The sequence below is a fragment of the Procambarus clarkii genome, chromosome 66 (genome assembly GCF_040958095.1).
Source record: "Procambarus clarkii isolate CNS0578487 chromosome 66, FALCON_Pclarkii_2.0, whole genome shotgun sequence".
Lineage (NCBI taxonomy): Eukaryota > Metazoa > Arthropoda > Malacostraca > Decapoda > Cambaridae > Procambarus > Procambarus clarkii.
In genome coordinates this window covers 7,786,189-7,809,541 of record NC_091215.1, presented here as the reverse complement: position 1 = coordinate 7,809,541, position 23,353 = coordinate 7,786,189, and the positions used below count along the sequence as shown (strand labels likewise).

Sequence of the window (23,353 nt, the reverse complement as noted above, 5' to 3'; positions counted from 1 at the left end):
ATATATATATATATATATATATATATATATATATATATATATATATATATATATATATATATCTTGAGGTGGGTAGAATATAGAGTCTTGAGGTGGGTAGAATATAGTTGTGCAATAATTGGCTGTTGATTGCTGGTGTTGACTTCTTGATGTGTAGTGCCTCGCAAAACGTCAAGCCGCCTGCTATCGCTGTATCTATCAATGATTTCTGTGTTGTTTACTAGGATTTCTCTGGCGATGGTTTGGTTGTGGGAAGAGATTATATGTTCCTTAATGGAGCCCTGTTGCTTATGCATCGTTAAACGCCTAGAAAGAGATGTTGTCTTGCCTATATACTGGGTTTTTTGGAGCTTACAGTCCCCAAGAGGGCATTTGAAGGCATAGACGACGTTAGTCTCTTTTAAAGCGTTCTGTTTTGTGTCTGGAGAGTTTCTCATGAGTAGGCTGGGTGAAATGAAATTTAGTGCCCTGGGTGAAATGAAATGATGAGTAGGCTGATGAAATTAATACCCTATTAATATATATATATATATATATATATATATATATATATATATATATATATATCTATATATATATATATGTGTGTCGTACCTAATAGCCGTAACTCACTATTTGGCCTAATATGTAAGGCTTTCGTCTTACTTAGTTAATTCAGCAAGGTCACTGTCGTTTCTGGCCGAGTGTACACAAGTTGTCCAAGTATGCACAAATTGTAACTGCTCATTAAGCAAAGAAAGCAGGCTCGTGATTGGTCGATCGTCTCCTGACTGCGGTAAAATGAGGTAACGACATAAGGCGGGGTCAGTCATAGATATCAGTGTCAATCAGATACCCACACGATGGATACACTCGAATCAGTACCTTCAAGTGCTCCAGCGTCATTATTGACTTGTGGACAAAGAAGTGAAAATGAAAAGGGAGAAAAAGAAGTTTGTCACAAACAAGAATTTGACCTTCAGATACGCCAAATGTTGTCAAAACCATGCAGGGAACGTCGAAAGATTTTTAGTCGCGAAAAGTTAAAGAAATACATTAGTGAAGTAAATGCAGCTAAATTTAAGAACACTACAAAAACTTCCCATGAATACGATCTGTTGTCGCGATATGATGTGAAAAACAAGTTCGGAGAAGACATTCTGGTCAGCGTAGAACAAACCGAAAAGAGACTGAAGCGGGGAATAAAACGCAAGTTAATCAGCTCAACATTAACAGCAGCAGCAACCTCCGCATTAGACCCCCCAACGTGTATACCGCAGATTTATTGACCAGGGGCAACTATATGACACAATTTACGACGCCCATAACGCCCTCGGCCATGGAGGAGAAAAAAGAACTGTTTTTCAAGTAAGCAAGACGGTTGCCAATGTAACCCAAGAAGAAGTAAAACTATTCATTTCTTTATGTCAAATTTGCAACTTAAAACGTGTTCCCAGGTGTAAGAAAGGGGTAGTTATACCCATCGTGTCTGAGAGTTTCGGAGAGAGAGGACAGATGGATTTGATAGACAAGCATAAGGATGGGGAATGTTTGTTCAACTACATTCTTCATTACCAAGACAATCTAACCAAGTTCTCATTTCTCTGACCTCTTCGCTCTAAACAGGCGATAGAAGTCGCTCGTCACTTGCTGGATATCTTTACGCTCATTGGAGCCCCTCGATATCTGCAAAGCGACAACGGCCGTGAATTCGTGGCGGCAGTGATTCATCAGTTACGGACGGAATTATGGCCCAAGTTAATCCTTTAAACGGTAAGCCCCGGCATCCCCAGAGTAAGGGAAGCATAGAACGGGCCAACGGCGACATTACAAAAATGCTTGGCAGTTGGATGTGTGAGAATCGAACTCGAGATTGGTCGGCCGGTCTTCCCTTCGTACAATTTAATAAGAATATAGCATATTCCCGGGGTGTTGGACTGTCATCGTACAAGGCGGTCTTTGGGATCGAACTCCCCATCGGTATGCAAACGGAACTCTCACCATCGATGTACAAACAGCTGCAAGGAACGGATATCACTGAAGAAGACTTATTAACGATGAATCTAATTGAAGAAGAGGGGGAAGAAGAAGATGATCCTATTGGAGACCAGGAAGGAAGTCGAGAACAAGATGTTGAAGAACACCACTGCCGTCAACCACCGACTACTGAGGCTGGGAACCAGAACGAAACTATTATCATCACCAGGGATTCAGAGGTATCTATTTAATAATTAATGGTTGACAGATAGATGATAATTGATACTGAGATTATATTCATCATATCCTTTCCCTTGAGTTGTACAATATTAAAATAATCAATCTGTAAAGAAAGAGAAACATTAAAATTTCTACTTCATTAGTTAACTTTCAAAAAGAGTCAGTGAGTTAACAACAAATAATGGGATAGCATATGATAATTATAATTATAAATTTTTGGAAGGTTAATTTGATAAATAGATGCCTATTTATATTTATTAAGAAAAGTAAAGCCAAGAAGCGACAGTATATAGTATTTATATATATTTTCTCATCATCACTCATCATCATCACCAATATTACCTCAACAACAACATCAATCCATCATATCTTCACATTCGAATACAACTACAAGTTCTTCGCCTAAGATGATAATAATCTCCTCACCTCCACCACCACCATCATTGCCACCAATATTATTACCCCAGGAGATAATGGATGACGAGCTGAACAAAATAACAGGAGAATTGTTAGATGAAGTCAACAATGAAGAAACGGGAGCAGCTCCTACTACACCTTCGTCTTCTCATCATGAGATGATAATAATAAGATCTCCGCCACCAAGTTCACCACCATCCCCACCACCACCATCATCATTGCCACCAATATTATTATTACCCCTGAAGATAATAAATGACGAACTGAACAAAGTAACAGAAGCCCCATTAGGTCGAGTTAACAATAAAGAAATGGCAGCAGCTCCTACTACACCTTCGTCTTCTGATCATGGGATGATGTTATCATCTCCACTACCACAAGAGCCTCATCTTCGACCATCATCACCGTCACCTCCTCTTGTAGTGTTATCACCCAAGATAATAATTAGACAACTGAACAATTCAGGGGACACACCATCTCGTACTCAGTTTTGAAATATGAAAATATTAGAAAACTCTAAACCCTTTCATTAAGTAAGCATACATATATTGATATAGTATTATTATATATATTATATTTACATTACATATATTATATATTTATTAAAATAATTAATATAAAGAACTGTATTTTGAAATATGTGCATGTTTGAAGTTATATTTACTTTGAAAGACAAGAATCAATTAAAAGATATTGTCCTTGAAACGTCTATTGAACAATGTTTGAAATCATGAACAGATAGATGTATGAAATTAAAACCTCTAAGTCCAATAACTGTCACCCCGGGTGTCAGAGTTAGTTAGTGGTTATAACATATTGTTTACAATGGCTTAATTTCATGCCTTAACCCCTTCAATTTTCTCTTTGATATATCACATCATTGTGATTTCTTTTCTTTAAGAATGAGTCAATCTGTCTGTCCATGGTTGGAGGTCAGATGCTTGGGGTTAGTCTTTAACTAAACACATTATTTTATTTTGTAGTAAGACCAGTCGAAAACTGAATGCATCTAATTATAATAATAATAACCTATACACGGTTCCCTTCTCTCCTTCATGATTTTTTCCCCTTATCATTTGCTCAGTTAGATGAATAAATGTTACCTATATTTAGTAGTACATATGAAATCTTTCTCCGAATGTCTCTTCAAGCTGTTGTTACTGCTAAAACTTCTCCTACATATAAAAAATTTATATTGCTTTATGCCTATATGTTTATTATTAATATGATCGTTCAAGTACATCTTAAGGAAGAAACCTTTAACACATATATGACACATATAAGGCTTTTTGCCTGTGTGTATTTTAAGATGTCTCATAAAGCACATTTTTTAATTACAATTTCTTCCACACGTAGAACATTTATAAAGATCTTTACCTGTATGTTTTTTCAAGTGCGTTTTCAAGGTACGTTTATGTGAAAAAATTTTCATGCATTCAGAACATTGATAGGGCTTTTCGTGAATTTTTAAGTGTGTCTTCAGGGAGTCTGGCCATCTGAATTTCTTATTACAATCTGAACACTGACAACGTTTCTCGAGATAATTTATCTTGGGATGAGGTGGTAATGGTAGCCAATTTCTATCACTTTCACCCACTTTATCTTCATCACGTTCATTTTGTAAGACTTCTCTCCGTCGGTTTGTCATGGTTAGATTATACTATATATATGTACATATATATAAATATTTACTCCTTTCTTATATATGAAAAAAAATTATATTATTATATTTTTATTTTATAAAAGATTCTATAGATTTTTTATAAATAGAAAAAAATATATACTACATGAATAAAAAAGTTTAAAATTTAAAAAAAGCTCCATAAATTTAAAAAAACTTCCAAATTAGCGTTACTACCTCAATTCTTTTATTGTTCCTCGTTTAATTATTGTGTTATTTTGACACCAGAGGAGTCAGATTTAAAAGAATAATAGTTTAATAAAAGTCGTCAAAATGTTTTTATATTACTACGTCAAAGAATCGGAATTTAAAGACTTAGATTACATCGAACATACATACGAGGTCTATACATGTTTTCTAATTGACCATTCATTAATTTTTTCAAATCTGTGAAATCAAATTGAATCTGTTTTTCAAATCTAAAGTTGAAGGCCAAATGTTTGATGTAAGTCATGAAGAAAATTAAATGCATCTAAAAATAATGTAAACTCTTACACTGTCCCTGTCTCTCCCTCACTATAGATCAGTTTAATAAATTACTTGTTACCTATATTCTTCAATACATATCGCTTCTTCCTCTAAATGTCTCTGCAAGTGGTTGTTAATAGTAAACTTTCTTCCACACATAGAAAATATATAAGGTTTTATGCTTGTATGTATATTAAGATGATCATTCAAGTGGTCCCTACTAACAAACCCTTTAGCGCATATATGACACTTATCAGGCATTTCGCCTTTATGTCTTTTTAAATGTGTCTTTAAGCTGGTTTTATAATTAAAATTTCTCCCACACATAGAAAATTTATGAAGACCTTCACCTGTATGAATTTTCAAATGCATTTTCAAGGTACATTTTTTAGTAAAACATTTCATGCATACAGAACATTGATAAAGCTTTTCATGTATTTTCAAGTGAGTCTTCAAGGAGTCTGGCCATCTAAATTTTTTATTACAGTCCGAACATTCATAACGTTTCCTGATATAATTTCTACCACTTCTAGTCTGTTTGTCTGTCTCCAAGTTAACAGTGGTCGAAATATAAACTGAGTTTAACATCATACAAAATATTTTTATCAACTTTCCTTTTTAATAAGTAAATTTTATATACTATTACATATTAAAACAAATTTGGGAAAGGTGTAGTGGCTTATTAGACTGATGGAATTTATTTTGTAGCAACATGCAACATTTTTAGTACTTTCTAGAAAGTAGGATGGGTATCAATCCCTCTGAGAAATTTATAAGCTAATGATCATGTCTCGTTTCCATAAATTTTTCCTCATAGCTCATACCACTCAGCACAGGGATTAGCTTGGTGGCATCCCTCTGAACCTTTTCTAACTTCGTTTTGTTTTTGACTAGATGTGGACTCCATGCTGGAGCTGCATATTTCTAGTATAGGTCTGATATATGTATACGGTGTGTGTCTTGTTCCAGAAAAACTGGACACAAAATACTTATAATCTAGGCCTTATGTTTCACGCCATAGCAAGTTTTAATGTTGATCAAAAAGTCTATCCTAATATGCAAAATGCCATGAATATATCTGTTCATCTGGGAGATATTCTTATCCCTCATTCAAAGATCTTTTTACAGATGTTAGCTATGCCGTCTAATCTCATAGACCAGGGAGTGAAAGTGATCTGGGTCGATACATACAGATTAAACGAAAATTTGACTCCCACCGATATCTATTCTCATATTCATACCAGCGTTACAGAGAAACTAATTCCCATACATTATCGACACAATAGATCTTAGGTCAGCATTCATCAGAAGTATCTAGTCTAAAAAAGATATTCCCGACGATGTTCTAACATATATTACATGGGTGTTAGCTTTTGTAAAAAAAGATACAAACGAAGAGGGTTCTATAGAATCTTTTTGGCTTCTACCATCGTCAGTCACCACAATAAATATATAGGTTTTTTTAAAATTGGGCCTGTTAGTTTATTTTTCAAATAGTTCTACAAGACGTCTGACATTCAAAAGTGGACGATCATGTTGAGATAGAGTAAGTACTTCTTCGTCCTCATTGTATCCATTTGCATTACCATGCGTCACATAAATAAAAAGGAAGGAATTGGTATATACAGGTAGTTGGTAAAAGAATTGCAACTGGGAGTGCTACTGCCCTCACACGGATCCTGCAGCCTCTCAGAGACACAAACCAGGGTTTTACACAGTTTCCCCATGCACACACACACACACATTCACTATGCCATGTCGTTGCATTGTCAACTTAGGTGTGTCAGGGATCATCCTGGGAGTAAGTTCGAACCCTCATCACGGGCCCCTTGTGGATTTTTTCATTTGATGCATCATCCTATTGTGATTTCTGATGTGAATAACAAGACCAACAACTGAGAAGTATATACATCGTATTCTTTTCAGCCATCGTTTGGATGAAGCAAAAACTACCTTTTATCCCACTGGAGGAAGCCCTAATATTCATGAATTGTTATCGTACTAAAAGCACTAATACCCTTTGATAGTGAAAGATTAATAAATGTAAAATTAAAGAAAATAAAAGTAAATTGCTTTTACCACGATGACACATACTCCACTTTCGTTAATAACAACTTCATCAACAAAGAATACTGTAAATCCTCAACAACTGCCTCAGTTATTACCCCAGCCGCACGTTGCAGAGTTGAGAACAGCTAACAGAATACATGAAGATTCTTACTGGGGTCCAATAACAACAACTCATGGGCAAAATAATAATAGGAATACAGAAATAGCACCAGAAAAAGTCAATATCGGTAAGAAAATGAAAAATTGGGCTATTTCTTTTACATATCTGTCTTTTTGATTGGTTTAATAGTCACGTTTTATCTGCTAGGAACAGATATTTATAAATCATTAGTGTCATTATTAATTTGTATTAATGGTCTTTTATTAACTACATTTATATTAACCTATCATCAATATCAATACAAATCAATTGTTTCTTATGCCCAGAAAATAGCCCCTCCAGCTAAACAACTTATAAATTTATGAAATAATTAAATTTCATGGCACTTATTATTTTTGTTTCCTGATTCCCATCATCAATTTACACTTAAAGTTTCCCCTCCACTTAATAGTGAGTCACCGCTCACCGCATAATATTATTAATAAGAATGGAAAGGCAGTACTTACTGCCAGTACTGAACCCAAACCACCATCATCCATCACAACATGCGGGGGAAAACCAGGTCTGAGAGATGGCAATAAATATCCAACCTAATAAACGAGTTGTGAATACAGAACATACATCGACTTGACTCTATTATGTACAGTAAAAGTTTAAAAACGAGTAAGGATAATTTAGACAATTATTTTATCGACTTTATGGATAATCTGAATAATCCCGCCATTTTGCTAAAAATTACCTCTTTATATTATCTGTAAGATTAGGGACCTGCCCTAAACGCTGTGCTTACTAGTGCCTTTACAAGAATGTGAACACATCATACTATGTATTCTCATAAACCAAATGTAACTTATTGCATATATATATATATATATAAATAAATAAATTATAGATGACGTTAATGTTTGAACTATAGACATTGACATTGGCTTAACCCAATAAAAACATCCAACAAATATTTGTATCCATCACTCTTTAAAAAAAGTACATTTTAAATAACTGGTAATGTGATATGTATCACTTTAGCAATAGGGAACATTGTGAAATAAAATCCCATCATTCCCATATCTCTATACATTTCTTAATATCACTCCAATCGCATTGTTAATGATTTTTATAGATGCACTCAATTATTTAAGAAAGAGTTGGTGTCTTGGAAAAGCATTCAGGCTCATTACAAATAATCATTAATGGCTCGTTTTCATTAAAAAACACAAGACCGTTATAAAATATTACTTCTATTAAATATTGAATTTATTAATTATTTATTTATTTATTTAATAAATAAATTTATTAAATAATAAATTTATTAATATTGATTTTATTAAAAAAAACAAGATCATTATAAAATATTTGATCTTTGAAACCTCTCTTAATATCATTCTAATCGTATTGTCAATGATTTTTTTAAAAGATGCGTTCAACATTATAAGATGCAGTTGGTGTATTGGGAATGCTATTAGGCACATAAAAAATAAATATTTATGGTTCGTTAAGAGAGAGAGAGAGAGACCCCAGATAAGAAATTTATAGGAATTCTGAGGATTGAAAGGAATCGTTTTGTTGGTCAATGTTTGGTGAGGCTTTGAAAAACTTTGTGTGTAGAAAGAAAATTGTCAGTGTACCTAACAGATGGAATACATTACCCAGTGTTGAGGTGGAGGCAGACTCCGTATACACAGTTTTAAATGTAGATATGATAGAGCCCAATAGGCCCAGGAATCTGCACACTAATTCATTGACAATTAAGAGGTGAAACTAAAGAGACGAAGTTCGATCCCCCCAAACAAAACTAAAAAAGTACACACACACACATATTGGATGAAAATAAAATTTCAATCAATATATATGTAACTACTCTTTCTATTTTTTTTTTAGTAATTACTAAATAATAATATTATATTATTTAATTAATAAAAAAAAGAATAAGAGTTTAGTTTTATATATACTGTACACAGTTATGCAGGCCTCAGAGCTAGATTAGACAGGTGGAAAGTATTTCTCAACCAATGGGAAAGTGTTTAGGTCACCTGATGTTCACGTGATCAGATGAATCATCAAAGAGGATGAGTCAGACACCATTATTGGATGTGAGATCACGCTGATGACATGAACATCAGGTGACCGTAACCTGCCTGCCCAAAATCCAATTGCATTGTTTAGGAATTTTATAGATGCACTCAATATTATAGGATGCAGATGAAATGTTGGGAAAAGCTATTAGGCATATTAAAAATAATTGTTAATGGTTCGTTTTCATTAGAAACCCAAGATCGTTATAAAATAATAGATCTATGAAACCTCTCTGAATATCATTCCAATCGTACTGTTAATGATTTTTTAAAAGATGCATTCAACATTAAAAGATGCAGTTGGTGTGTTGGGGAATCTATTACGCACAATATAAGTAAGCATTTACGGTTCGTTTTCATTAAAAAATACAAGATCGTATTAAAATATTAGATCTATGAAGCCTCTCTTAATATCATACCAATCGTATTGTCAATGAATTTTTTAAAGATGCACTCAACATTATAAGATACAGTTAGTGTATTGGGAAAGCTATTAGGCACATTAAAAATAGTCGTTTATGGTTCGTTTACTTTAGAAACCCAAGATCGTTATAAAATAATAAATCAATGAAACCTCTCTGAATATTATTCCAATCGTATTGTCAATGATTTGTTTATAGATGCAATCAACATGATAAGATTTTGTTGACCAGACCACACACTAGAAATTGAAGGGACGACGACGTTTCGGTCCGTCCTGGACCATTCTCAAGTCGATTGTGATGAGGACAGGTAGGGACAGGCATTAAATAGGCAAGAGCTGAGGAGGAAAGTCAGGTGTAGGGGATAGTAGTAATGAGAACTGCAGCAGGCCTATTGGCCCATACGAGGCAGCTCCTATTATAACCACCGAAGGAGATAGTAATAGGAATAAGAGAAGGATAGCAAGGGAGCGTAGAAGACAATGAACAGAAAAAGGGAGAAGAGAGAAAGAAAGAAATGGAAGGGGGAAAGCTTATGTTAAGTCACGTTTGTTAGAAAGATTAGAGCATTTGAGTATATACTGTGAAAGGGAAGAGTCCACAGCAACAAAGCCAGGACTCAAGTTCATGTTGGGTACATTGTTAATAAGAGCCGATTCTACAAGACGGCGTCTGTGTAGAGTAGAGGTAGGAAAGATTATTTTGGAGGAAGACCAATCAATGGGATGATTAGAATCCCTCACATGGCAGAAGAGAGCATTGTTAGTGTCTCCAGACTTAACACTTCTCTTGTGTTCTTTAAGTCTGTCAATCAGTGTACGGCCAGTTTCGCCAAAGTATTGGAGATGACAAGATGAACAGGAAATAGAGTAGACACCAGCAGCATTAGAAGCAGGAGGAGCAGTGTGAACTAGATTGCTACGAAGTGTGTTAGTTTGTCGAAAGGCGAGTTTAATGTCAAGAGGACGAAAGGTATTGGTAAAAGTTTTGAGTTCAGATATGAAGGGAAGGCATAGTACAGTGCTACTAGTGTTGGAAGCAGGTTTAGGATGAAAGAAATTTCGTTTAGCTTGAGAGTGGGCACAGTTGATGAAATGCAAAGGATAACCAAGGCGAGAGAATGATTTCTAGATAAAGGCAATTTCAGAATCAAGAAACTGAGGGTCGCTGATGCGTAGAGCACGGAGGAAGAGAGAGACGAGGACACTTTTCTTAACAGAAAGAGGATGGTAGGAAAAGAAGTGAATGTACATGCCACTATGCATGGGTTTACGGTAGACAGAGAAAGAGAACCCAGACAAAGAGCTGTGAACATGAACATCAAGAAAAGGAAGGAGGGAATTAGATTCCCACTCAACTTTGAAATGGATAGAAGGAGCTAGATTGTTAAGAGAGGCGAGGAAAGGCTGGAAAAGATTAAGGTCATGAGGCCATAAAGCAAAAATGTCATCAACATAGCGAAGCCAGAGAGAGGGACGAGTATCAATAGAAGGAAGAAGAACAGTTTCGAAGTATTCCATGTAGAAATTAGCAAGAACAGGGGAGAGAGGGGAACCCATAGCGACACCGAAAGTTTGAGTGTAATATTTACAGTTGAAAGAGAAAGAGTTAGATTCAACACAGAGTCTAATGAGATCGAGGAAAACGTCAGTGGGAAGTGGGAGAGGAAGGAGACCCTCTGACGCCTTCTGTCTGAGGAAAGAGAGAACGTCATCCAGCGGAACATTAGTGAACAGAGAGTCGACATCAAGACTAATTTGTCTAGCTGTTTAGAGGGTGGCCACTATGCTCTTTGGGCGCACTACAAGCTTAGGTGTACAGTTACGGTGCATAAAACATGTAGATATTTATATATAATATGTGTATATAGGGTAATAACACTGCAAAAGGTATTGTTGGGGGAGAAAGTTTAGTGCGTGTGACCTTGAAAGAGTGAGGGAGCCGCCAGCCACCATCTGTGTATAGCGACGACTCTTAGTGCCTGAACTAACTATATCAGCTTAGCTGTACAGTTGTGGTGAACAAAATATATACATACTTATATATAACGTCTGTGTATAGTGTAATAACACCACAAATGGTATTGTTGGGGGAGAAAGTTTAGTGCGTGTGTTGAGGGAGTGGCACCGAGTGGCTGGCTGGTGTGTGGCGGTAACTCTTCGTTGCTTTTCGACTCTCAATACCAACTTAGTGGTTCGTTATGGTGACCAAAACATGCAGACACTTTTATATAACCTGCATATAGAGTGTAATAGCAGCAAAACTATTTGTTTATTGTTTTATAAACATAATAATTGAATCACTAATATGCCCATCATACTTTTGGGTATAGCGATTATTCACCACTTTTATTATATAAATATATTACAATACCCGCTATTGAATAATATTACTGCAAAAAAACTAAAAAAATTCAATCGGAGACATTGAAACAATTAGGTAATAATATCTTTGTGGCAACTCCCATCTGTCAGCGCGGGTGACGCTGACCGGGTCTGACGACCGCTCTGTCAATGCCCACTTTTTGCCAGACTTCCTCGGTCAATTGCGCCCTAAATATGTCGCCTACGATTTTTTATTTATTTTTTTCCGTGCTCAGGGGACACAAATTAACATGTTTAGAAGACAAAAAAAAATTTTTGATTTTTTTTTCTTGCGCACAGGGGTGTAAATGTCCCAAGGACCCCTGAGCAGTGTAAGAGTTAATATGGCACTAATCGCGTTTTTAATTATTTTCGTAGATGATCACAACATTATAAGAAGCAGTTGGGGGTCATGGAAATGCTATTATGCACATTAAAAATAATATTCTCTGGTTCGTTTTCATTTTGAGATTTCATAAGTTTTTCTAAAAGAAAATATGCGATCGTTTGCCTGGCCCGTCAGGCGATGATCCCCTGCGCACTCTACAGTGAGTTGGGCCTGGCCTTTCTTGTGATCGTCACCTGGTGGGTAATGGAAACGATAGCGTATTTTCTTTTAGAGAAGCTCATTAAATCTCAAATCAAAAGCGAACCATAAAATATTATTTTTAATGTGCTTAATAGCGTTTCCAAAACTCCACCTGCTTCTTATAATGTTGTGATCATCTATGAAAATCATTAAAAATGCGATTGGAATGATATTAAGAGGTAGAGATATAGGACAGACGTGATCGTAAGGTTCCCTGTTGTTAACATATTACATATCACATTACCTATTTTTTATAAGGTACATTTTTAAAGAGTGGTGGATACAAATATTTGTTGATATTTATTAAATTTATTTACCTGAAAATTACTTACTTCACTTTACCATATACATCCTTGTTTTTGGGGTGGCGTATAAAGTTGCACATATTGTCCAAATGACATGGTATCACATAAATCTTGTTCAACATGGGCTACATTAGATGAAACGGGGGGGAATCGAAGTATGAATATCTACTTTTTTATCAACAACTTGAAAATGCTCACTTGGATTCTTAATTTCAACAGAATAATTAGGCGAGATAAAAACTGAACTTTTATTTGCCAGATCACTTAAATTAAGTTTTCTAAAGTTTACCCCACTAATTCGAGATGTTATATTTGATAAAACGGTAATTGTATTCTTTAATACCAACATCTCATTAGAACATAGACTTTTGAGAGTAATAAATCCGATGTTTGGCGAATAAACTACATTAGGCGGTGCTATTTCTAGGGTATTCATACCGTCTTTGTATGTATCTGAAAATATATCTATATTCTCTGATTCTGCGGTATTCATATATGGATCTATTATTTTATTGGGATATAAGCCAATGGCAATGTCAATAGTTGAAAGATTAACGTTATCTATAATGACAGGATTATTTAGATCATCCTTAAACTCGATAAAATAATTGTCTAAATTATCTTTGCTCGTTTGTAAACTTTTACGGTATATGCTGGAAACATTAATATGATTCTCTATAGCAATATCAGTAAGATTGGGGGATGTGACATTATTTAACTAAGGAAATGTATCTGGTTTATTAGGCTCTGCAGGTTTCATTGTCGCTGTATGCTCTGTATTTACAAATCGTTTATTAGGTGGATATTTATTGCCATCTTTAAGGCCTCGTTTTAATTTTTCGCATGCTGTGGTGGATGATGGGGGTTTGGGTTCAGAACTGGCAGTAAATACTGCCTTTCCATTCTTATTAATGATAAGAATATTATGGGGAGTGGTGATACACTCACCATTAAGTGGAGGGAAATCTTTAAGTGCATTGGGATCATCTGATAAAGTAATAGCTAAGGCCAGAAAATCGTGCATTCGATGTGTGGACAAGGGTTCATAACAAGCAAAATTTGTTCGATTTAGATATAATTTACTCCCATCATTATCTGTTGATGAAATTGTTTTCAATTGTAAACGTCGCTGAGATTGGATCAGTTGAGAATAGTATATGTTTATGACGGAATTTACATCAAAGATTTTTAGTAGGACTTCACTATGTTCGTTATTTCCTGCCTTAACAAATTGGTCAGGTGGGTTACTTATTAATTTATTTCTGTCAATTGATGATGGTGATGATGTTACTGGATCTGCTATATTCCCTTTGTAATAACCATTAGCAAGGGAATTAGGAAGAGCTTTCATGAAATTCATATCAACTTTCATATGACGATCAATGTCACCATCATTACAAACAACAGTTTCATCTGTATCGACCCAAATCACTTTAACTCCCTGCTCTGTAAGATTAGACGGCATAGCTAACATCTGTAAAAAGATCTTTGAATCAGGGATGAGAATATTACCCGAATGAAAAGATATATTCATGGCATTTTGCATATTAGGATAGACTTTCTGATTAACATTAAAACTTGTTAAGGCGTGAAACATAGAGCCTAGGTTATAAGTATTTTGTGGTCCAGTTTTACTGGAACAAGACGGGTCGTGGAAATCTTTCACCACGTCCGTCGATGTCAAACCCATTTTCAGATATAAACAAGTAGGACATATTGCTGATAAACTTCTATAAATATTCTGTACTGGTTTCCCCCGTGCTGTTGTATACAGTTCGTCGATTTGTTGTAAATGGGAATCTTTTTCCTCGTTTTTTAGGTCAGGAAACAAGGCCTGAATACAAACACATTTAGAAGCATTACCTATCACATTTAACTGTTGGCTTACAGCTTTTATGAATTCAGCACGTTGGTTTGGGACACTGATATGCCTAGTCATAGCTTGAAGTTTTGAAAGTATACCAGATAATTCGGGATTAACTTTGGGGTTGGCAATTAATGATGAAATAGATGGTTGCGAATTATTTGGTTGAGGAACTAATGATTGTTGTTGAAGAGGGAGCGGTTGTTGGGCCGGATTTGCTGTGCTGGGTGCACCTATTGGTATTGTGGGTAGTGACTGTTGGTTATTCATTTTTATATTAATGAATGTTTATTATGGTAAATGTTATTGTTGTTGTTTTAGATTCAACTACTCAGAACAAAAGTTTCAAGTAGCCCGGGCTATGGTGAGCTCGTAGTGGACCTTACGGTAAATGCTATTAGTATATTATAGCCAACCGTACCATATGCTCACATTAATTTTGTTTACAAATATATTCTTTTTATTCTTCTTGGTATTTCCTTTTCTTTGGACAGGAAATTTGTTTCTTTAGTTGTTTTAATGTTATAGTACCATTAATATTAATGTCACAATTTTTATACAGATTATTCCAAATATCTTTATATTTTTCCGATTTTCTTGAGAGGTATGCCACCATTTCTGACATGCCATAATTGATGAAAAGACGGTGATGATATTTAGAATTTTCTGCTACATTAGTTATTTCATTTCATACCCCATAAGAAATCAGTAAAAATTGATTTACTAAATCTAGATGCATTTCAAATGCTAGAGACACTGGTATTTTTCTTAATTTCGACCAATTATCTTGTTTCTTATAATGTTTCATATGAGAATCAATTACATCCTCATTATATTTTCTTACTTCATAAGTGTTTATATACATCCTACTGATTAATATCGATTTATTAATTCGTTTTACCAAATTTTCATAAGTTAAGCAATTCTTAATAATACAATCATTTAATGATGAATTTATACATATACGATATGATTTTTTAGCTCAACAATTCCATCTAAAATGTAATCGTTATCATCATTAAACATTCTCTATCAATATTTTTGTTAACCGTAAGGAATAATTGACAACCAAATAATTCGAAGTCCAACTCTTTAAACGTTTTAGATCAATACATTTCAGTTCATTTTAAATGATATGAACAAATTATTATTTGATATATATTATACAAATATTAAACTGAGGAACCATATACCCCAGGATTTGTCAGTTGGGTCTGGTATTTAATTCCTCACAAAACTCACTTCTTTTATTGACCAAGCCAACTTAGGCTGGATGACATGACAGACAGGTCTGGTCTGATATGCAGCATCATTACTACCTACCAAATACAAATTGAATGTAGGTCTCTATTGTAAAAACAAATGGAGATTTAATTAATCATATGTGAGCAAATAGGCCTTCTAATGGTTCCACGAATCTTATGTTCATTTTTTCAAAAAGAAAGTTGAAATCAAGCTGTTTGGAAATATAATAAAAAAAAGTATCTCTCTTTTCTCTTTTCTTTATTAAATATATTATATTATATAATATATAATATATGATATATATATATATATATATATATATATATATATATATATATATATATATATATATATATATGTATATATATATATATATATATATATATATATATATATATATATATATATATATATATATATGTATATATATATGTATATATATATATATATATATATATATATATATATATATATATATATATATATATATATATATATGTATATATATATGTATATATATATATATGTATATATATATGTATATATATATATATATATATATATATATATATATATATATATATATATATATATATATATATATATATATATATATATATATATATATATATATATATTAGTATATTTTGGTAGCAGTCTTTTCTGTAGACATATTTTATTAAATATGACCGAAAAAGTAAGAATAATAATTCTAACACAAATTTTCTCGATCTTTCTTACGTTTTTTTTCACTGTTGATGGTAATTCAAAGATCAATTCTCTAAAATTCATTTTTATTTCTAGTCTGACGCGACACTTGAGCGCGTTTCGTAAAAATTATTACATTTTCAAAGACTTTAGTTTACACAAACACACACAACTTTAACTGAATAGAGCTTAAACATCTTTCGAGTTTTTATACCTACATTTGGGTGAAGTGACATGTTACAATAGTTTTGGATGAGGTGAAAATAAACTTTTTACTCAAGACAGAACACGAAACAATGAAATACAAACAGGTATTAAAAGTAGGTAACTGCAGATGGCCTATTTTTATTGGCCCATATTTCTTGATGTTTCTATATTGGACGGAGTCTTGAAGTGGGTAGAATATAGTTGTGCATTAATTGGCAGGTGATTGCTGGTGTTGACTTCTTGATGTGTAGTGCCTCGCAGACGGCGAGCCGCCTGCTATAGCGGTATCTATCGATGATTTCTGTGTTGTTTGCTAAGATTTCTCTGGTGATAGTTCGGTTGTGGGTAGAGGCTATATGTTCCTTAATGGAGCCCTGTTGCTTATGCATCGTTAAACGCCTGGAAAGAGATGTTGTTGTCTTGCCTATATCCTGAGTGTTCTGAGGCTTACAATCCCCAAGAGGGCATTTGAAGGCATAGACGACGTTGGTCTCCTTTAAAACGTTCTGCTTTGTATCTGGAGAGTTTCTCATGAGTAGGCTGGCCGTTTTTTTTTTGTTTTATAGTAAATTGTCAGTTGAATCTTCTGATTTTTGTCTGTAGGGATAACGTTTCTACTGACAATATCTTTCAGGACCCTTTCCTCAGTTTTATGGGCTGTGGAAAAGAAGTTCCTGTAAAATAGTCTAATAGGGGGTATAGGTGTTGTGTTAGTTGTCTCTTCAGAGGTTGCATGGCGTTTCACTTTCGTTCTTATGATGTCTTCCACGAAACCATTGGAGAAGCCGTTGTTGACTAGAACCTGCCTTACCTTACGGAGTTCTTCGTCGACTTGCTTCCATTCTGAGCTGTGACTGAGGGCACGGTCGAAATAAGCGTTAACAACACTCCTCTTGTACTTGTCCGGGCAGTCTCTGTTGGCATTCAGGCACATTCCTATTTTTGTTTGGGGTCGCCATGGGTTCTCCCCTAGGTGTCATGTTTGCAAACTTCTACATGGGTACCATCGAGCAAAAAGTCTTAGTCGACATGAACTTGAAACCGGCCATATATTGCAGGTATGTTGACGACATTTTTACACAGGTACCTGATGTCACACATCTGCAGGAGCTGAAGGAGGCATTTGAGCAGAATTCTGTGTTGCGTTTCACTTACGAGATGGAGACGGATGGGAAGCTGCCCTTTCTAGATGTAACAGTCATTATTATTAGTATGTATGTAACATGTAACATGTATGTAACAGTATGTATTATTATAGTTTAGTATTTTTTGTGTAGTAGTTGTACATCACATAAGCATTGTAGATAGCCATTTGCACAAAATAGATGGTCATTTTCTTCATCCATTTGTGAGTTTTCCTTATGAAGTGATAACATTTGATCAAAGAGATCAAAACCTTTCATGCTTGTACTGTAGTCACAGATTGCATTCGGCTTGTTGACAGTTTCCAAACAGTCCCCAAAAAATCGGATAAAAGCCTGATTTTTGGCAATTATTTTAGTGGATTCTCTCTCTCTCTCTCTCTTTCTTACAACTGAGTAAAAAAAAATATATATCAATAACATCAACTCATAACCTAATATTCTCTAGGATGCCTAATATTGGCCACACGTGTCTAATCTAACTTTGTGGCCTGCGTAACTGTATACAGTATGTATAAAACTAAATTCTTATTCTTTATTTTTTAATTTTATTAATTAAATAATATAATAATATTATTATTTAATACTTACAAAAAAAAAGAAATAGAGAGTATAGTTACATATATACTGGTTGAAATTTTATCTTCATCCGGTGTGTGTGTGTGTGCATGTGTCCTCAGCTAGTTTTGCTTGGTAATGATTGAGCATAGGCTTTTTGGCCCCGTGCAAATTCCTGAGCCTAATGGAATCAGTCATATCTACATATGAAACTGTGTATGGGAACTGCCTCAATCTCAGCACTGTGTAATGCATTCCGTCTGTTAGGTACTCTGGCACTTTTCTTTCTACATTCAAGTTTTCCAAAGCTTCACCAACATTTACCAACAAAACGATTCCTTTCAACCCTCAGATTTCATGAAATCTCTTATCTGATGTATCTCTCTCTCTCTCTCTCTCTCTCTCTCTCTTGCAACTGAGTCAAGATAAAATACAATAATGACAACAACTCATAACTTAACATAATTAATATTCTCTAGGATGCCTAAAATTAGCCACACGTGTCTAATCTAGCTCTGTGGCCTGCGTAACTCTATACAGTATGTATAAAACTAAACTCCTATTCGCTCTTTTTTTTAAGTAAATAAATTAATACTTCAATCGTCCCCGTGGCTCATATGGGTATTAAGGTTCCACCTGTGTTTCCTTATTCACGTACCATCCACATAAATACACACACACACACACACACACACACACACAAACACACACACACACACACACACACACACACACACACACACACACACACACACACACACACACACACACACACACACACACACACACACACACACACACACACACACACACACACACACACACACACACACACACACACACACACACACACACACACACACACACACACACACACACACACACACACACACACATTAGATGAAAATAAAAAATTCAGTAAAAAAAATAATAATAAAACAAAGATGACTGCAAACGCGGGATTATAAACACACCAACACACCAACAGATGATTGTTTCAAAGAATTCTCACCTCAAAATATAATGAAAAAGGGTTCTCTTGGCCAGTTAGAGATAATTGAGGATACGCAAAAGAAGTATGAAGAAAGAGCATTCAAATTTGAAGAAGAAAATGGAACTCTCTGGAGTGAGTTTCACATTTTAAAAAGAAGTATTCTTCAGCAAGGTCAGAATGTTACTGCATTAACAGACAAGGTAAAGATTCAAGAGGAACAAATCAAGGAACTAGTGAAAGAAAATGAGGTATGGAAACAGAAATTTGGCAAGGATATGCAAAGAGAAACTGCATTTGCAACTCACATAGAGGAGGTAAATAGAGAACTAGAAAAGTACATAGAAAAAATAAAAGAGACGTATGCACAAATTGTAAAAGAGAAGGAGACAATCAAGGAAGTGAGTTTGGAAGTCAAAGCCAGAAATGACAAAAATGAAACAGAAATGAGGCAAGCAATTAGGAAAGAACTAGTAACCAACAGTGAACTAGTTCAAAACACTTCAAACAGAAGTAAGTCCATAATAATTTTCGGATGTTTAGAAAAGGGAATATCATCTAGGGTGAATAGAGTAGCAGAAGAGATGAAAATCATAGATAAAATAGTAGGTTTAGGAGAAGGCCTAAATTCAAAGGAAAATGTCAGTGGTTTTAGAAGAATAAGAAAATATGAGAAGAACAAGAACCGCCCCTTAAGGGTTACATTTAATGAAGTTAAAAACATGATGGAAGTGCTTAGAAATGCCAGGAAATACCAGTGTGATAAGTTTAGCAAACGTTGGTCAATAAGACAAGACCTCTCAAAGAAAGATAGAGAAAAGCTGAAAATGAACAGTGAAGCAAAACGTCTTAATGGGAAAAGAACTAAAGAAGAAAAGAATTCATTTTTTTATAAAGTGTCAGGGACTGGAAAGTTAGTAAAATGGTACATAAAAACAGATGAACAAAATCATTAGAGGAAGGGGGAGTAAGGAACAAAGAGATAGGGAACATGTGCCTGAAAATTGTATATACCAACATAGATGGAGTAAGATAAAAAGTATTGGAGCTGAGATGATAAAGTGATAATTGTAAATGCCTACAACCCACCACCAGCAAGCAATTCATGGACAAAGGAGGAACTGGATTACAAATGAGAGGACTTCATGAGTGAGATTATAGTAAAATCAGATAAAGTTAAATCACGATTGTTGGTAATAGGGGACTGGAAACATTCACGCCAGCCAATTACAAGATTTAGGGAAGGTTGTGATATAATCTAGAAGAGCCTATTAAATGTTTATTATATGAATACATAGGTAAAGTGACATAGCAGGATGTAGGTGGCACCGACGTCATCAAACAGATAACAAATGATAGCCAATGGTGTACATATGATATATGAAAAGATGATGAGACTCACACAAACAGTCAGTTAATCAGCCGGACCAGAGCATTCTTCATGAATCTTACCTGTCTCAACCGATGATATAAATATAAGATGAGTTTGAGGTGGCTTTTTGCTTACTTAATTGAAAAACTTTATCATTTCCCAGGTAGTGCCTGGAAGTTACTTAAACTGGGTAGCAGTTAAGAAATTGAAAGAATTATTGTTAACATCGAGGAGAATAACTAATTATGAGAAATATTGTGGGTCACGTCAAATGGAAATGGGAATATACTCCATCTGATCAAAGGGAAGTCACCAGTTCTAAGTTAACACAAAGGGGTCTACCTTGGGTCAACCCAGAGTCTCCTCACAAGAGTCAATCCATGGATAAGCCATCCCGGACTAGCAACGTTCAAATCTTTAAATAAAATGGTAAACAGTGAGATTTTAAAGAGAAATATATAAAACTAAGCTAGTCTATACTATTTTTTAGTAAAAACCATATATAAATATAATATATATATATATATATATATATATATATATATATATATATATATATATATATATATATATATATATATATATTATTAAATATGACCGAAAAAGTAAGATTAATAATTCTAACACGAATTTTCTCAATCTTTCGTACATTACGCTTCACTGTTCGAGGTAAATCAAAAATCACTTCTCCAAAATTCATTTTTATTTCTAGTCTGACGCGACACGGGCGCGTTTCGTAAAACTTATTACATTTTCAAAGACTTCACAAATACACAACTGATTAGAACTTACGTATCTCTGATTTTATATCTACATTTGAGTGAGGTGGGAGGGGTGATGTGGCATTAACACAAGACAGAACAAGAGGGGATATTAATAGGGTATTAAAAGTATCAACACAAGACAGAACAGAAACAATGGGTATTGAATAGAAGTGTTTGTAGAAAGCCTATTGGTCCATATTTCTTGATGCTTCTATATTGGAGCGGAGTCTTGAGGTGGGTAGAATATAGTTGTGCAATAATTGGCTGTTGATTGCTGGTGTTGACTTCTTGATGTGTAGTGCCTCGCAAACGTCAAGCCGCCTGCTATCGCTGTATCTATCGATGATTTCTGTGTTGTTTACTAGGATTTCTCTGGCGATGGTTTGGTTATGGGAAGAGATTATATGTTCCTTAATGGAGCCCTGTTGCTAATGCATCGTTAAACGCCTAGAAAGAGATGTTGTTGTCTTGCCTATATACTGGGTTTTTTCGAGCTTACAGTCCCCAAGTGGGCATTTGAAGGCATAGACGACGTTAGTCTCTTTTAAAGCGTTCTGTTTTGTGTCTGGAGAGTTTCTCATGAGTAGGCTGGCCGTTTTTCTGGTTTTATAGTAAATCGTCAGTTGTATCCTCTGATTTTTGTCTGTAGGGATAACGTTTCTATTAACAATATCTTTCAGGACCCTTTCCTCCGTTTTATGAGCTGTGGAAAAGAAGTTCCTGTAAAATAGTCTAATAGGGGGTATAGGTGTTGTGTTAGTTGTCTCTTCAGAGGTGGTATGGCTTTTCACTTTCCTTCTTATGATGTCTTCGATGAAACCATTGGAGAAGCCGTTATTGACTAGGACCTGCCTTACCCTACAGAGTTCTTCGTCGACTTGCTTCCGTTCTGAGCTGTGGCTGAGAGCACGGTCGACGTATGCGTTAACAACACTCCTCTTGTACCTGTCAGGGCAGTCGCTGTTGGCATTTAGGCATATTCCTATGTTTGTTTCCTTAGTGTAGACTGCAGTGTGGAAACCTCCGCCCTTTTCCATGACTGTTACATCTAGAAAAGGCAGCTTCCCATCCTTTTCCGTCTCGTAAGTGAAACGCAGCACGGAACTCTGCTCAAATGCCTCCTTCAGCTCCTGCAGATGTCTGACATCAGGTACCTGTGTAAAAATGTCGTGAACATACCTGCAGTATATGGCTGGTTTCAAGTTCATGTCGACTAAGACTTTTTGCTCGATGGTACCCATGTAGAAGTTTGCAAACAGGACACCTAGGGGAGAACCCATGGCGACCCCATCTACTTTCTTATACATGTGCCCATCCGGGCTCAAGAAGGGTTATACATGTGCCCGGATGGGCACATGTATAAGCAAGTAGATGGGGTCGCCATGGGTTCTCCCCTAGGTGTCCTGTTTGCAAACTTCTACATGGGTACCACCGAGCAAAAAGTCTTAGTCGACATGAACTTGAAACCGGCCATATACTGCAGGTATGTTGATGACATTTTTACACAGGTACCTGATGTCAGACATCTGCAGGAGCTGAAGGAGGCATTTGAGCAGAGTTCCGTGCTGCGTTTCACTTACGAGACGGAAAAGGATGGGAAGCTGCCTTTTCTAGATGTAACAGTCATGGAAAAGGGCGGAGGTTTCCACACTGCAGTCTACACTAAGGAAACAAACATAGGAATGTGCCTAAATGCCAACAGCGACTGCCCTGACAGGTACAAGAGGAGTGTTGTTAACGCATACGTCGACCGTGCTCTCAGCCACAGCTCAGAATGGAAGCAAGTCGACGAAGAACTCTGTAGGGTAAGGCAGGTCCT

The 23,353-nt window shown here is 35.2% G+C and overlaps 2 protein-coding genes across 2 annotated transcripts; both read left to right on the top strand.

Annotated features, from left to right (window-relative positions):
• The first annotated feature begins 1,727 nt into the window (after window positions 1-1,727).
• On the top strand, window positions 1,728-2,207 carry LOC138355195 (KRAB-A domain-containing protein 2-like). The gene has a single exon (XM_069310050.1). It carries the CDS (start codon window positions 1,728-1,730, stop codon window positions 2,205-2,207), a length of 480 nt encoding a protein of 159 aa, XP_069166151.1.
• Window positions 2,208-19,430: 17,223 nt separating this feature from the next.
• LOC138355194 (myosin heavy chain, clone 203-like) lies at window positions 19,431-20,354 on the top strand. The gene has a single exon (XM_069310049.1). The coding sequence runs from the start codon at window positions 19,431-19,433 to the stop codon at window positions 20,352-20,354; it is 924 nt and encodes a 307-aa protein (XP_069166150.1).
• The last annotated feature ends 2,999 nt before the right edge of the window (window positions 20,355-23,353 follow it).